Source organism: Anas acuta, chromosome 2, assembly GCF_963932015.1.
Source record: "Anas acuta chromosome 2, bAnaAcu1.1, whole genome shotgun sequence".
Taxonomy (NCBI): domain Eukaryota; kingdom Metazoa; phylum Chordata; class Aves; order Anseriformes; family Anatidae; genus Anas; species Anas acuta.
The window spans coordinates 73,707,511-73,724,951 of NC_088980.1; the positions used below are offsets into that span (position 1 = coordinate 73,707,511).

Here is a 17,441-nt window from a genome sequence, read left to right on the forward strand (position 1 = left end):
TCTAAACGTTAACAGTATTTTTTTTCCTATCTGCTGATTTCCCCTGGTGTAAAATGTAAGCACAAAATATGTGCCTTCCCCTGGTATCACTGCAGTATGGACAGGAAATTTTTTTATACAACATTTAAAACAATTCTTCCTTGAGAAGACTTTTTCCTATTTGAGAACTCTGGAGCATCACTCCACTTACTAAGTTAACACTGACACCAATGACTACAACATAGCCTTTTCTTTGTGTCAGTTAAGGCATACATGGCTCCATATATACTTTCCAAATATTTCATGTGTAATCTGTTTTTAGAATGAAACACATTGAAAAAATCCCCTCATTAAAATACCTGAGCTTTGAAAAAAAAAAAAAAAAAGAGTAAAACAGACACTGAGACCAAATTCAGTTGTTTTCAAACTCCGAAGTATTTCTACTGCCCCATCATGCTCTTTTGCTCTGTAGCAAGGCTGCAACATTCTTTCTCATGGTTATTCTGAGCTTTTATAGCTTCTTTTGGGGTTTCTTTAATATCTCTATTTTATTACAGTGCATTATGTTTTGTTTAAAGATGAAACAAAACAAAACAAACAAACAAAATCAGAAGACTAAAAAAAAAAAAAGACCAGCATAACATGCAAATGAATTGTGACCACACATACATCATACATGCAAAAATAAAAATACAGGTATTTCAATATTGGTATGGCACAGCTATGACCCAGAAAACTCTAGCTAAGAATGATATAAAATGCTTAGCTCTGTACTTCATGCTGTTGAAATGTTTAATCAAAGTAGAAACTCCTCATTCTTAACAGCGAGAAATTTGAATCATTTACTTGTTATTTTGAGCCTGCTCTGGGATTTTTCCCCCTCATTTGCATTTCTTTCTCTATTTTGAAGATCAAAATCACTCTTTTCTTATCACACCAGATAAAAAGCAATGCTCAAGGTCACACCACTGGCCAAACAAATAAGTAAATAAATAAATAAAAAGAATAAAAAACAGAATAAGGAAAAAATAAAATTTAAGTGGTAAAGAGAGGCCATATATTACTTATGATATTTGTCTGTTGTCCAGTCTGAAGTGCATTTCCACCTGTCTTCAACTGCAATGAGGATTCTGCTCTAGAAATTTGCGCTTATATGCCAGTCCTTCCCTCCCGTATTTGTTTATTCATAAATTCTAAAATTCATAAGATAAGCAAGCCTTGATATGCATGATATACTGAACTTGTAAAATACTGAATCTAATATTAAATGTCCAAACATGACTGAGATATCTTGCAAGTTATTGTTTAATTCAAAAAAAAGCAGTTTTTGATTTTTTAGAAAAATACTTGCTTAGCATTTGTTGTTATTTTCCAGATGAATCTATGTCTATCAAAATTCAAAATCCAGAACTACATATCAACTTTATGAAATGTGAAAGTATTCAATGTTCAAGGACTACTGTTTTCTCCCTGACTTTCTAAAGAGTTTCACAATCCAAGATGTTGATTTGTCCCAAAGATCCAGATTGACAAAATGTACAAAATAAAATTCCATCTTATTCCTAAGTAAAATAATACTAATAAAAAATAACAGTAGCAACAACAGTGTTGGCTGGAAATTTATTATCAGAGAGCTGGGTGTTGATTTTAATAACTGAAATGAACAGGCATCTTTTTATAGCTGGACATCGAATCTGGCCATTCTGTTCAGGTGCATGTGCAATATCTGTACAAACACTACCTCTAGAATTTTACCTTCAGTTGCACAAAGTATTCTGTTTTCAGACCTGTTCTGAAATAAAAATAAAACAAAATACTGGAATACTTTATGTTGCTGACTTTCTATGTCATTTGTACAGAACAAAGCTACACAAAATAGGTATGCCATTTTGTTCTTACAAGATGTCAGTAAGAAAATAATAATTAAAAATATGATAATAATGAAACCCTGGACAACTGTCACTTCTCTTAACATATATATTTAAGAATAAGAGGTGATTCTCCAACTCTCTCAGACTACCAGTCTTTCAGGGGGAGGCTGGATACAGATCACTTTATTTACATGAAAGAAAGTGAAAATATTAAACTTTTCAGCTGTTGTAATTTAGATCTAGACACAAATAAAAAAGATTGTTAAAAATGTTATCAGGTAGATTTTAATAATCCATATAATAATCCTTCCCACACACCTAAAGAAAGCCAACACGGTTAATGTCTTAACTCGCTGAACTAATCACACTTGGGTTTTTTAATGACCATTAAATCCTTGTCCTGTTTTCAGCTGCGAGCTGCTTCACAGTTTTTTTCATTATATATTTTTCTATTCTTTAAATGTAATTGGTTCCCGAAGCCTTTCCAAAACACAAAAAAATAGTTTTTTCCAAGGTGAACTCACCTCAGATCCTTGCACATGTACTCTCACCTGCATTGCATCAGTTCTGAGAACACAGGTGCATTAAGAAGCAAGCTTTACAATGAATATTCTCTCCATACATTAAATTCTGTAATCACCTATGCTGCAGCATTTAAGACCCTTCTCAGTTTTAATCATTTTAAAGAATAAACCTATAAAACAGAGAAGTAACAATAGATGATACACAGAAGCTACAGTACAGGGATATGGAGAACATGAACTGCAAAAAGAAATATAGCAGAACAACAACAAAAAAATATAGGAAGTCCAGATGTAGTTTTCTACCTGTTGTTTTTTAGATGCCTAGCAATTTGATCCATATAAATGAGCTTATTTTTGAAAAGTTGCTGTAGCCTTTAAGAAACACCAATGAGAAAAGTTCTGTCCTAGTTACCTTCTTTCTCAGAAGTTATTTACTGGGGAAAAAAACAACTTTGACCTTTATTCTGTGTTAATGACTTAAAACAACCTTATTCTGACAAAACGCAGAAGCAGGTGATGTTTTGTCCTGAATGCCCAGAGGAAGCATGAGATGCAGATTATTTTAAGCTACTCTTCTGTTATACGGTGGCTGAATGCTTAACTCCTTAAGTGAATGCTCAGACCATCACTCTTGAAGGAAGAAGCTGATCTGTTTTATATAGAACCATTAAATATTCATCAGGCCAAAAAAGGGAGAAGTGAGAAAGATTAAGAAAGGCTCACTGTGGTTAAAACATTAGGAGGTGGCATTCAAATCTTCCTGTAAAAATTAAAAAAAAAAAAAAAAAAAAAAGGTTTAAAGCTCCATCTCTAGCATCCTTTGTCAGATTTCTCCCTACCTCACTGCAGTCAAATTCAGGTAACCTCTCCTCTAGCCACATTTTGCACGGAATGTAACTCTGAACTCTGAAAATGTCACTGACTGGCTTCCAAACAAGAATTAGGTATACCTACTTTATGAATTCTGACAGCACTTAGGCATTAATTGGCATCTAGCTGCTCAGTGGAGTAAAGTTCAGATAGTTCTTTGCGCAAGCAGATGGTGGAAAGGCTGAGGTGACATTTTAAGAATGCATGGAACTATTTCATAGACTAGACTTATTTATTTATTTATTTATTTATTTATTTATTTCCCCCCCCAGGTTCAGGCAGGTGCTAGAAAACTGTTTGGAATGAGACAAATAAATACACGTGGACATGCCCTGCACTGCATACCCCAGATCACCTAATGGAGTAATGAAGAATTTGATCTGTGTCTGATCTGGCTGGGCTCCAAAGACATTGCTTCAACCACCTGGCCAAATTTCCAAAACATTTTCATTCACATCTCTAATGTATGTCAAGAAATTTTAGGTGCCTACATGTAAGGGATGCAAAGCATTGCTTTAGGCTTAAGTTTCTAATTGCTCTTTGAGAGTCTGACTAGGGTTTTCAAAATTACTTACATGGCCAGCACTTACTGAAATTAAGAAAAAGAATATAAGATATCCAAAAACCTCTTTCAGTGCCAAATCACCTTTACAAATCTTGCTTGAGAAAAACATTTGCTCATGAAAAACATTAATTACTGAGATCTTACTAGCAAGTCCAAGAACTGTACTGCTGATGAGAGCAGTACAGACATGATGCACACTGTGTTCATAAGTCAGTAAACACTCAAACCATAAAACACATTTGCAATATGTGCATGGAGCTTCATGTTGGCTTTAATGTAGCCAGTCTGGGTAACAGTAACAATGGAAATGAATGAACCATTAGGACATCCATGCAAGGCAGCAGTTGAGTTAGTATCCTGAAGTCCCCTGCACTATTCTACCATAAAACCTACCCTGTCATCACTGTTACTGTCCCCTTGTGCTGCCCAAAGTAAATTGATAAAGGCAGCTAAAATATAAAGTGTCCAGACTGCAGCATAGGTATTATTGAACTGCCACAACTTCAGCCCTGTAGTAAATCAGTAGGATGTGCTGGTGTGGATATCCTGTATCTTTCCTTTAAATCAGCAGTTCAGAGATCTATTATTGCTGTGCAGTGGCCCAGAGGAAGGACTCCTTTTTTACAACTTGCCAGTTCAATTACAAGCTTCATATGGATTTAGGAATTTAAGGAGCTGGTGCCTCACTGCCGTCTTTTGATTCAGACTGGTAGTCCAACATCTTGGCACCTCTTAGGTCATTTATGAAAAACTCTTCAGAAGAAAAGCATAGAATTTGATTTTGTTTATTTGTTATAATGAAAAGCTATGTAAAAACTCATTTTGTCTTACTTTATGCTGCAGCAATTCCAACACACCGGTGTCTGAATCTGGTTTGTATAAAATAAAAGCATAAATTTACATATGTTTATGTACTTCCCCCTTCTTCATAAATGTAAATATTCCCCTCCTTCTTCGCCTACCAGTATTGCAAATAAAACTATCAAACACAATTCTTTAATATATCATGCTAAAGCTATTTCTTTCCACTCAATTAGGAGAAGATTTTTTTTTTTTTTTTCTGCTGTGTTTGCAACTGGATGAACTTTTGAAGGCATACAGGATTATCCCCTGTTTGAACTCTGAGCTGCAATGTCTCACTGGATTATGCTCAATGATTAATATTGGGTTAGGACTTAAAACCTGAGAAGAGAAGAATCATAGAATCATTCAGAATCACATGCAAGAGCCATGAAAGAACCCCAGGACTATCAAACATCTGCTGAAAACTGTCTGACAGGGTTTGGTTTTGTGTTCAGGCGTGAGATGATATGGAGTGGAAGCATCAAGAAAAAGTGGATGAATTTGGAGTTACTGAACCAGAGAAGTACCAAGTGGGGCTGATAATTTGAGCATCTGTGTCTCTATCGTCTCTTGCAAGACTATAAATTGCAATCTTGAGCATCTGAACCTGTCCTTCAGGCATCTTTCTCATCTGAATTCTATCAAAACTGTTGAAAATATTGATTACTTTTGTCCTATCACTAAAAAGTCAGCTGAAATAAAGGGGGCTCAGAGGCAAGCAGTGGAATTGAGACATGAAGAAAGATTTTTCACATAGAACTTTAAAGATTTCATCTTTCTTATTTAGAAGTGAAAAAAAAAAAGGTGTGATAGAGATGTATAGAGTAGTCAGGGCTATACCAAAAGTAAATAAACTATTCTAATTCATCATTTTTGTTCCAAACTGAAAGTCAGGAATGTTAAAAATAGGAAAAGGAAATGCTTTGTAGAATGACATGATCAATTTACAGAGTGTTCAATCACCGGGCCTAACAAAATGGGGATTAGATAAGTATCTTAAATGCACGGAATCCCTAACAACCCTTTTTGAACAGAATTTAAAAGAATAAATAAGGTGTGTTTGGATAAAACCTGCCCCCATATAAACTGTGGCATGATAATCTGTTGAAACGTGTGTTTAACTTTCTCCTAGCCTTTAATTCTTGTCATTTACAGAAATAGGATGGTAGTGGGCTTCTAATCTGATGGTCCTAAGGTCCTACAGTATAGAAAAACTAGCTACATAATCATCTTACATTTCAAATAAATTAAGCTATTCCTTTACAGCAGAACAAATGGTAAAATTGCTGTTTGCTTTACTAAAAGGAATAAACACAGGTGGAAGATGTACAGTACGATAGAGGAGGTAACTCTTCAGCTGTAGATTTCCTGACCTGGTTATTATTTGATTGACTGTTGGGATTCATATTATCCTTTTCAGTTAGAAGCCCTCTCCCAAATGCTGGCCTCAATGGGATGACAATCAGTCAATGAACTACTTCCAGGAAAAATAATCAGTTGCCAACAACTGTGTGCTAAGATGAAAATGGTCAGTTAAAATTACATGTCTGAGGGTATCTGCAACAGCATTCTCACTCAATGATGGGTGCAGATTGGTGTGTCCATCAGTCCTTGCTGGAGGTCCTTTTGTCTGCTTCATGCTGCTTCCCTGATCTCTCAGGACTGCTCCGTAGCAACATTCATACTGTGACTGTCATTTATTTATGAATTATATCCTTTAAGTTTCTTATAAAAATAACCGGATAGTCCTGAGGATTGTTAGCAGAACCCATGGTAGTCTCTTTAGGTGTGCCATTCTGAATCAAGTCCAAGACAGTATTAAATGTGTTACGGTGAAACGAAATGTGTACAGCCTGTAAAGTTTTTCTTCTTCCTCAGCTATCATTTCTTATATTCATTCACACCTGTCTGAAATCAGAACCTCCTCTGTATTCAGACTTTTCCTCTCTAGACATCAATGATTTCACTTTTACTGCTGGCTTCTGCACAAAAGGTCCCCAGACATAACTGGCAAGTAAGGCTGTCTAGACAGTGTAATATTGCTTTATTGGGATTTTTCAGATAGTTTTTCTGTTTCATTACAGAAAAAAAAAAAATAAATATGGCACATACCAGAAAATAATATTGACAGTGCTGAGCTTTTCATGAGGACAGTTTGTTTTATTTCCATTGGTCTTTTTCCTACTTAATCAGGACCTGTTTAGCTTGCAAGCTGACTAGCTTGTCTGGGAGGCGTGGCAACCTGCCTTGTAATCAACTATGTGGCACAGAAATCAAGGAACTGACAAACAAGCCAGGTTCCCAGCTTCAGAGAAGACTGTTTGGTCTAAAGGTTGCTTGCCAGCCAGTTTAGGTGTAAGGGTCTACTCCATGCTTGGCTTCTCAAGTTGGTATAAAGAATGCTTCTCTACTAATTTGGGAGCCACCTGTTTTGGGATCCACCAGCTAACCTGAGCGATGACTCACCAGCCAGCCATCTGTTTTTTGAGAAAGCGTTTTGACAGAACTGCAGTTCTGTGTCTTTTGATTCTGCAAAAGCTTAGCAAAATTGGCTCCTCCAGAAGGGTTCCAACCAGGTCTGTTGAGACCCATGTTGATCAGAGTCTGAAGGAACATTAAGCTCATGCTCCCGTAAGATCTTTAATTGTTCTTTAATCATGAAAAACCTAAGGTGTACGGGGTAGACATTGTGAACATTGTGTTGGATTGCCCACCTATGAACCTATGCTGTTCTTTACTACAACTGAGAGGAAATGGTAGGTGTCTAGGATTCACTGAATTTTAAGTTCGACAGACAGATATATTTACTTAAATGTCTGACATGTCAGATAGAGATATTCCAGTATGTACTGTTCCTCATTCTGCAGATATTTTTATACCCTTGTTTTATATAGACACTTTTTTCTAAGGTATCTGCAGCATCTTTGCTGTAGACTTTAAACCTTTCGGAGTTCTCTAAACAGAGGATAATTTGTCCCTAACAGAATATTTGTGATCAGCGATTTTTTCTCTTTGCTCTTGTAAAGCCAGATTCTCATGAACACTTTTCTTATCACTCCAGGACTTCCTAGGATTAGATCTAATTTGCCACATGGAGTTATTTCTGCACACAGAATTAAAGCCCTTAATCTTATTTGGTTTAGTGACTCCCATTTGCTTAGCAATCTTGAGACTATTTTGCCTTCTGTTTTGTACTCCTCTAGGGCTGATGATGACTTGATTGATTCACACAATACATCAGTGACTGATTTCTTAGACCGGTTATCTTAATATAAAATATCATTCATGTCAGATTTTATTATTTTGTTTTACTGTAGTTTTGTATACTGAAATGCAGGAGAAGAACATTGGATATGCACATGCTGTTCATGCAAAATATTTTAAAAATCCATTTAAATTTTGGCTCATTTTTGTTACCTGAAGTGTCTTTCTAAGATGACGGCTAGGACATGATTGCTTGTCATACATGAAGAGCTACCTTGTGAAGAGCTGCCAGTGAAGTTTTGCACTTGTTTCTTCTGTGAAAAATTACAAATAGAACTGAGCTTCTAACAAAAAAAAAAAAAAATAGCTCAGTGTCTGGAAAGCAACTTTAAAGAAAAATGATGCTCGTAGATGTGCAGGCAGTAACTTGAAAAGCAGCTTTTATAAAACATATTTAAGGTTTACAGTCACTCAGAGGTTGAGAAAAGTAATACTTTTAAAATATCTTTAATGTTTAAAACCACTTGGTGGCCAAAAGAACAGCTCTTGCTGAAAAGATATTTAATGTTTAGAGTCATTTTGTGGTAAGGAAAAAGCAACTAATTGTTAATTTTTAACATTTACAGCTGATCAGTGGCTACTAAAACAACTATCGATACATGTTTTATGTTGAGACATGCTGTGTGACTGTCTACAAACAATTCCTAGGTCTCTCAATACTACACTAAAACACCTTTCCCTCAGCAATAGCATCATTGACAAAAATTAACTCTTAACCCTGACAACTCTAATGCAATATATACTGAACCTGGAGAGGATTATGCAAACTACAATGCAGTACCAACAAGCTTCTCAGTATATACTTAAGGAACTAATACTCAGCATCGTAAAAATAACCAACATACACATTCAGAGTAAAACCAAATATCTGAATCTCAATAAAATTATAATATTAATAATAAAGTATTGTCTTTATTATTATTATTATAACTTGGTAAAGGGGGTCTGTATACAGTTTGACTTGTCTGTGTAAGACAGTAAGACTTGTCTGTGATCAAATGTTACTTACTTATGCTACTGGACTGGAGTAAAGTTAGTGTGGATAGCAATGTAGTGGTTTTATCTGCTGGGAGATGAATTTTTAACGTTGCCCACATCCAGTTAAACACAGTAAAGTACATCTGGATATACAAGAAGTAAGACTTAAATGCTTTGCATGAATCCAGCACTGACACTGACATTTAGTGACTATGAAACCAGCTTGCAGAAAACATTTATTTAGTGTCTCAACCTTTTAGTAGCAAAAGCTTCTTGGACATTATGCTGTGTGCAAGTTTGTAGGGTTACATCCATCATTGCTTTCATTTTACAAAGATTCTCCTGGCTAAAAATATTTGCCAAATTTCCTTGTTTTGCTGATTATTTCTAACAGCCAAAGTGTGTGAAATAAAACTCACAGCCAGTATGACAATAGCCCCAGTCCTTTAACCATGCAAGCCTTGATTCTCTGCATTGTTTTCTTTCTCCCTTTTGATCTAAAATGGTTTTGTCTGTAAGTTTTTCATAGTAGTTGAAGCTGCCTAGGTTGCCTAGTGATCTATCATAATGTCAAGAAACACTTTTGTTTCAAAAGCTTTTACTGCCTACTTGTAATTTTCTCCCAACATCTCAGTGAGGGTTTTTTTGATATATTTTTTTTATTGTTGTTTTGTGTGCGTGTGCAATACTCCTTCTACATTGGAAAAATTCTTTGACAAGAGGGCAAGCAGCTATAACCTGCCGTTCCTTATGATCCTCTCTTAAAACTCACCCCTTTTTCTACAAAGGCTACAAAACCTAGTCTGATGGTCAGTGCAGTAGCTGTTTTTAACTACAACTGAAAAAAAAAAAAGAAAAAAGAAAAAAGAAAGAATCAAAAAGACAGGATCTGCAATTAACAAATCAGTTCTGAACAAGACACTGAGACATTCTTGAAACATCAACTGTGGTGTGTAAACTGCCATCTGATGTTGTCCCAGAATGGAGAACTGAAACACAGTTATATGACACGAATTTCTTACGAAAAGTGGTCATCACAATGAGGTCACCAGGCCTGACCTAGGTGCTGGACATATTGGTAGGCACTATAGTAAAGTATGGCATCAGAGAACGTATGTATACAACACCAGAAGGGAGGAGTCTGTACAGTGCTGTAAAGGGAAGCCATTCTTTGCAATATCTACTGTTGGGTGAATTGCCAGCTATATCACTCTAGATTATCTACATGGATAAACAGTATTTACATTTCCAGAAAGCTTTAAGCAAGGTTCCTAACCAAAGCCTCATTAAAAAATACATGTAAATGATTGAAAAAAAAATCATAAGAGAGAACAGCCTTGTAACACCCAAATGGTAGGAATAAATGGACAATTTTTGTACTACAGGGAGGTTGCCATCAGCATCTTTCTTGAACTTGAACTCATAGATTGCCAGTAGAAGAGAATATATAAGCAGGTGACAGCATGACAAAATGAAACACTTGACTGTAAGATGTTGCAGGAGAATCATAACTACCAAATAACTAAGAACAGGAGATTTTGCACTAAGAAATACAAATTAATATGGCTAGGAAAAAATACTTGATCAACACATTCACAGAGATGGGTACCTCAGTTACCTATCAACTCTTGATCATGGAATCACTGTGGAAAATCCTCCAGAGGTATCATCTCGATTATCATACGTGGACAAAGGAGGGAAAATGATTGATGGGAAGTATTAGATATGGAAAAGAGAATAAACAAGAACCATTATAATCCTACCATCCAAATACAGTACATTTCTATCCTGAATATTACATTCAATTCCCACCACTGTCCTTGAGGTTTTGATAACACCAGAAAAAAAAACATGAGATCAGGGTGTAGATGGAAGGACTGTAGACTGAGGCTGCACAGAATATACCACCAGGCATCTCCCTATGGAAGTGTGCCAGCTCCTGGCTATACACGGGCAGGCGGCACTAGGTGATGCTCAACCTGTGTGCAGGTTCCTGAATTTCTGTCTGCACACCAGCTCGTCAGGTTAGCTTTCTACAAAATGTTATCCTTTTACATGAAACTACTGGATACATTAACATATGTACAATTTGCTAATGTTTAAATATAAGCCTTTGTCAATGGTAAAAGCAAACCGTAATGAAGTATTTCCTTCACTTCAGAAGGAAAACTGCCAGAAAAATTAGACAGACAATACCTCAGGGTGGTTGGGTACTGGAACAGGCTCACCAGGGAAGTGGTCTTGGCACTGAGCCTGCTGGAGTTCAGGAGTTTAGACTACACTCTCATATACATGTTCTAATTTTTTGGGTGGTCCTTTGGGGACCCAGGAGTTGGACTCGATGATCCTTGTGGATCTCTTACAACTCGGGATATTCTATGATTCTGTGGTTCTATGATATCCATAACACACTTGTAGTAGCTGACTTGCACCCAGTAAAAATAACCCGATACCAACTTGCTAGTATCATAAAGCATTTTAGTGCTTCAGCGTAGTATTACAATTGAGGCTGTTTTGAATAGAATTCAACCATAATCATTAATACTATTTAATGTGAGTATATTCCATTACTATTTCATTAATAACTAAAAAGGCAGAATAATTGCCATGGTGAACTGTAGTTTCTAGAGCCTCCCAAAGCAATAAAGAGCTAATCTAGTGGAAAGGTAATGAAATTGTCTAGGAAAGAACATACGATATCTATATGTAAGGGAACTGATGGGTTTAGTACAGTCCTAGCTGGCCTGCAGATAAACATAGAGGCATATAACAACACCTTAGAAATCAACTAGCAAATTGTGGCAATAGAAGTTATAAATTTGTCACATGCAATACATTGTTAACAATATGTTCAATTAAAACCAGCATTTTCAATGAAAGAAATGCATGAGAAATGCAGATGTAATTCTGTACACATTTTTATGTGTAAATATATATCAAATACATAATGAGATCTTTCCTTGAATGTATGTTTAATGCTGGTATGCCCCAACTCTCAGTCATCTGGACTGATACTTCCAGCAAGGGGATAACCTTGGTTTAAACTCACAATGTATTTGCATGCTTACAAGAGCTCTGTTGAAAGAAAAGCTGGCACAGCCACCAGAAGCAACAACATAGTTGATTAAACTATGCTGAAGGACAACATATTTTGCTAATACTAACTTAAAAATGGGGAAATTACACCCCCTTCTCAGTCCTCATACATTGAGATTTCTATTTCTGGTTTGTGCTACATTCTGGAATTCATATTAAATCAAGACAATATTTTCAGATAAAGATATTGGTTAAACCAATCCTATACCAGAAAAAAAAAAAAATAGAAATCCAGTCCTTAAGCTTTTATAAGTCTCTTATTGGGCACATGGTAACAGCATAGCAATTTGTGTTCTTAGAATATTAGTTCCACTTTGTAATCTGACTCCATCTGCTGAGTTTCTCCGTAGGGAATTTCACATAATTGTTCCTTCCAAAACAAATTCTTCACCATATAGTATTCTGTAGTCCCTACCCCAACGGTTATGTGAGGAATACACTGCCAGCTGCAGAGGTACCAATATCCTTCCACTATAATATGCACACATTATTCAAAATAATGGAAGTGATGCATGGGTACATGAGCCTGCATGTTACACCAGGCTGTAACAAATGGACTTTTCAAGACAATATGTTTTTTGTTTGTATCTGTGATAGGTCTGCATATATCTCCTCTATATATGAGCAGATTAGAGTGCATATGTGAAAGGAGTGAGGCTAATTAGCCATTCAAGCCTTTGACATAAAATAGGTAGGCATCCTGGTCTTAAATTAAGAGTTTTAGAGCATAACAAATATCTCGATAATGTCATTATTATTTTTTTTTTCTGAGTAAAAAGCATGTGAAGAAATTTGGCTTTCAGTAAGAAATGCACCATTGAGTAAAAATGGCAGTCCTCAAATTATCTTCAGAAAAAGCTAAAAAATAATCTTTTAAACCATAAAAAAATAATCTTTTACAAAAGAAAAATAATCTTTTAAACCATAAAAAATAATCTTTTAAACCATAATCTTTTTTTAAGGAGTAGTATTGATTAGAGGGAAAACCAACCACAAACAAACAAACAAAAAACCCAACCACCCAACAAAACAAACAAAACCCCCAGCCTACTGAAACTACAGGGGAAACTTTAACAGAACCTCAAAACAAATTTGAAGGGAAAAAAAAAATAATTCACCTAAGACATGCATGGACAATAGCACAACAATGATCTTGGAAAATATTTAGTGTGAGAAATGTGGATACTACAGATATCTCTAAACCTTATATTTGTTGAGAAAACCTGATATTGAGGATCCTAAGCATTTATATCTTTTGCTATCACCAGGGTCCAGGATAATGTTGACACTCAACTTTATTACAGCCCTGGGACTAGAGCTCCAAATCTGGGAATGAACGTTAAGGTGTATTTTCAGCCACCAAGGCTTCAGGAACAGCAATTAGGAAGACCAGAGATGCTACAAAACTGAGAATGGTTGGCCATAAAAATTTCTAAACTGTGCGTAAGGGGTCTAAAGAACACCTTGCTTCCCAAGGTTTCCCAGCTCCGCAGTCTTCTCCCACAACTGCAGAGTGTGGTGCTTCAGAGGTATTCTGTAGAATTCACTTAATTGTGGTGTTCAAATGGAACATATACTGTGTATTTACATTGGCTGTTCTCTTGGGGATATTACTTGCTCCTTCTCTTCCCTCTATTCCCCTTTCAATATGAATTCTGATGTCTATATTTTGCTCATCATTACCAATCAACTTATGATAAGCTTCTACAAAACTCCGTTTATTGTTGCATATAGGTGTCATTCAACAATAAAAGACAACTGGTCACAGGAGCCTGTCAGGCTCATAGGAAATACTTGTAAAGGGTAAAAATAATCATTCTGTAGTGCTTTTTCTGCAAAAGTGAAACAATGCACATGAGTGCAGTTCATAACTACTGTTGCAAAAATATAGCAAGTGAAGAAGGACATTTGGGAATTTAAAGCTGACAACTAAAAAATGAAAGTTAAAAAAAATAGATGAGAGTAAGAGTTTATTAAAGTTTTTGCCTAATCCAAGGCAACTATACACTGCAGCAGCTAAAAAATCAAAGGGATTTTCTATGTTATCCTTAGGTAATGGTAGGTGTAGGCATTGCTATAGGTGCAATTAAACCATACTAATGATAAGGAGCAGTAGTATTAGATCCTTGCATAAGGTAGCAAGAACAGGGATAAGAGCAAGCAAGGATGTGGTGAGACCTATACCTGAGAAGACACCATCTCCTGGCACATCACAAATGGCAGAAGGCATTTTTGGGATATTTTTGCTGCAACCCAACAGCAAAATTTCTTATCTGCTTTAGTTACCACTAATTGGAGTTTAGGCCTCTATTTATAGTACTGTTTCCTTGCCTTGACTTTTCTGATCACTTTTTACCCATCTTTCATTTTTGCTATAGAGGAAAATAAGAAGTGTTATGAATACCTCTTTTGGAAGTGATGAATATGCCTGAATAATGTGCAGATCAAAAGGATGCTTTTTTGTCATGGCATTTGCTGTTGCTTTTACAAAGGAGAATACACCGAAAAGTATTTATTTTAAACAGCTGTATGCATGATGCATGAGTTTGTTGAATCTCAGTCATGCAACCCAGTTAATGTTAAGTTAAATCCCAGTCAAAAACCATGGTGCACAGCACAACTTGAAAAGAATTTCCCAATGAAATTAAACCACTGTTGGCATTTTGCTTGATATTACATACACATTTTTTTATTATTATTAAAAAAAAAAAGGATGACAAACTGGGTTTCATTGTGTAAAGAGAATCACTCATTATTATTTTGCTTGTTTCTCTCTGATCAAGTCTTAAAAACAATTTAACAACCAAACATACACCCACTATTGAGAAAATTCTATTTTAAACTTTCCACAGAAATAGACTTGAAAATATATCAAATGTTTTCCATCTGAAAATAACACAACAGTATTATCATCGGGCATTTCTTATTGGGACAACAACAATAGTGCACCTATAATGTGAATCTACAGATGCATCTCTGTAGGTGACTATACTGAACTCGTCTTTACACACGTATAAGATTAATGTGAACATCTCTCCATGTCTACTCATATCACATTTTATCACATCCGACAACTCTTTATCACAAAATTTAAAATACCCCCTTAATTCCTTATAGCAACTTGTGTAGCTACCTAGTTGCCTCCAGGATTATCGTTCAAAACATCACCACCTGAGCAGTATAGCTGAATCCCTCTGCACATTTCATGGTCAGAAAACTGCTGAATCGGGTAGCTACTACAGGGAGCATTAAATGACTCATAATGGTTTCTGAAGTACTGGGACAAGACTTTAGGAGAGGAAATGGCAATAGTCTAAATAAATTAGCACTTACTTTCCCAGCCCAGCATGGAATTAGCTTCTGCCTCCCACAAGGAAGCCCAAAGTGCCATCTGGTAGCCAGACACAATTTGTGTTGCAAATGCACTGCTCAGGACCAATGCAGAATCAGCCAGCAGGCAGAGACCCCAAAGAACCATTTACTCTATTCTCCAGCAGGGTCAATGCTGTTTATGTCTGTCCTGATAACTATCTATCATGTGTGAAAATTCCCAAAACAAAAACCTATTCTAGTGCTTCAGTATCTTTAGTATCCTTACTACAGCCTACCTTTCTCTGGAGAGTAGATTATCTCCTCCACCTCCTCCATAAGTAACCTTTATGGACTTGGAAACTTACTATGTTTCCAGTCATTCTCCTTTTTTTTTTTTTTTTTTTTTTCCCTGACTAAGGAATTCAGTGCACTCAATGTTTTCTTAAACAATAGGTTTTTGAGACCTCGGACAAGTCTTGCTGAGCCTGTTCTTGCATTGTAGCAAGCCAGGTGAGGGCAATCATTACATTCAGCACCCACAATGTAGCAGGACAAAGAATTCTCCCCCAGATCATAACTATGGAATCATGCAAATGCTGTAAATTTAACATGAACATAGTCAAGAGCAATAAATGGCAAGATGTTGTACTGTCTAATTTGCTATAGCAAACAATGAACATGATCTAGGAAGAGATGAGAATGTTCTTCCTCATGTGAATACAAGGTTTTGGAGTACACAGAATCCCTGCCTTGAGTATCTTTTTTTTTTTTTTTTTTCCTTCTCACATCTACGGTGATTAAAAGTTAAAGGCTCTCATTTATGCAAGACAATGAGTTTCTAAGTAAGAAAATAAAGCTAAAATAAAGCTGTAATATATATATTTTAAGTATGGAGTGAGACATTTCTAATAATAACTTATATTTTCATATCAGCCTTCTCTGTCCTTCCTCAGCAGGAAATGCATATTGAGACAATTAAGTAATATGCAATTAGTTTTCAAGTGTTTAAAGCTTCTTACTCACCCACTGGAGACATTTCTGGGACACTGGCAACGTAAGGCCCATCCAGGAATTTTGGCTCATTATCATTAATGTCCTGCACTTTGATGATGAACTCTGATTCAGGCTCTAGTGGTTTCTTGGTGTCAACATCCACAGCCTGAGCCCGGAGCGTGTAGAAAGGTTTTTCTTCTCGATCTAGGCTCCTTATGGCATGAATGTCTCCTGTGGTCTCATCAATGGTAAAAACAGTGCCGGCACCATCTCCTGAAAGGGTATATTTAACAGTGCCAACTCCCTTGTCCAAGTCAGAATGTAGCTTGAGAACAAAAAGACAAAAAGGTAGGAAAGGAACATTAATGGCTTTCTCTAGGCTGGAAAGCAATTATTATTATTTTTTCTCTGATGTAAAATAGAAGGTGTTGGAGGAATCAATTTCCTAAGACCTTAACTGCCTCTAAGTGCACACAAAAATAAGGGTAGAATGTTAATGTTTTTATTTCCACCTCGTATTTTGGACAGACAGCATTTCAAAATTCTACCTGCTTTCTCCCATGAACACTGCTCACCACTTACACTTCAGTGAAACAGAGCTTCATTTCATTAGAAACTGAAATTAAAGACCAAATAATGGAAAAACACCAATAACCACATCAAACAAATGTGAGATGACATGAGAGGGTGTCAAAAACCTTCATAGGTATTTGCCTTTCACAGAAGTAGAAGAGAATCAGCTAATTTTCATTTCACACATAAGAGCTTGTTGAAATCCTAAACTCAAAGTCAAAAGTGGTTTAAAAAGGACAATATACTCCTCCTCAATCATAGTTTATGCTAAACAGAAGTTAAAAATACTGCTTCCTAACCACAAATATTTGGTAATTTGTTTCTGTCTTAAGGTACTCAGAGGACAGTGTGAAGCTAGGCATTTTTCTCCTCATTGGAAAAATATAGAAAAAAAATCAGTTCTAACTCGATCATTTCCACCTTCAATACCAATAAAAATATTTTCCAGCCTATTTGAATGTTAAATCTCTACTTCTTTTAAGAAAATACTTGTGTTCAAGTTATTGGAGATTTTTATGCTTTTAATCATTCTCTACTATAATGTAGCATTTAACAGCACTTAAATGTAGGAAT

At 35.9% G+C, this 17,441-nt stretch overlaps 1 protein-coding gene across 4 annotated transcripts in view; it reads right to left on the reverse strand.

Moving 5' to 3' along the window:
- Positions 1-17,441, reverse strand: part of CDH12 (cadherin 12) — a 579,148-nt gene that overhangs the window by 108,489 nt on the left and 453,218 nt on the right. For all 4 annotated transcript variants that reach the window (XM_068670857.1, XM_068670854.1, XM_068670856.1 and 1 more), the window contains one exon: positions 16,326-16,620. In XM_068670857.1, the coding sequence (XP_068526958.1) occupies positions 16,326-16,620 (295 nt within the window). The remainder of the gene's footprint in view (positions 1-16,325; positions 16,621-17,441) is intronic.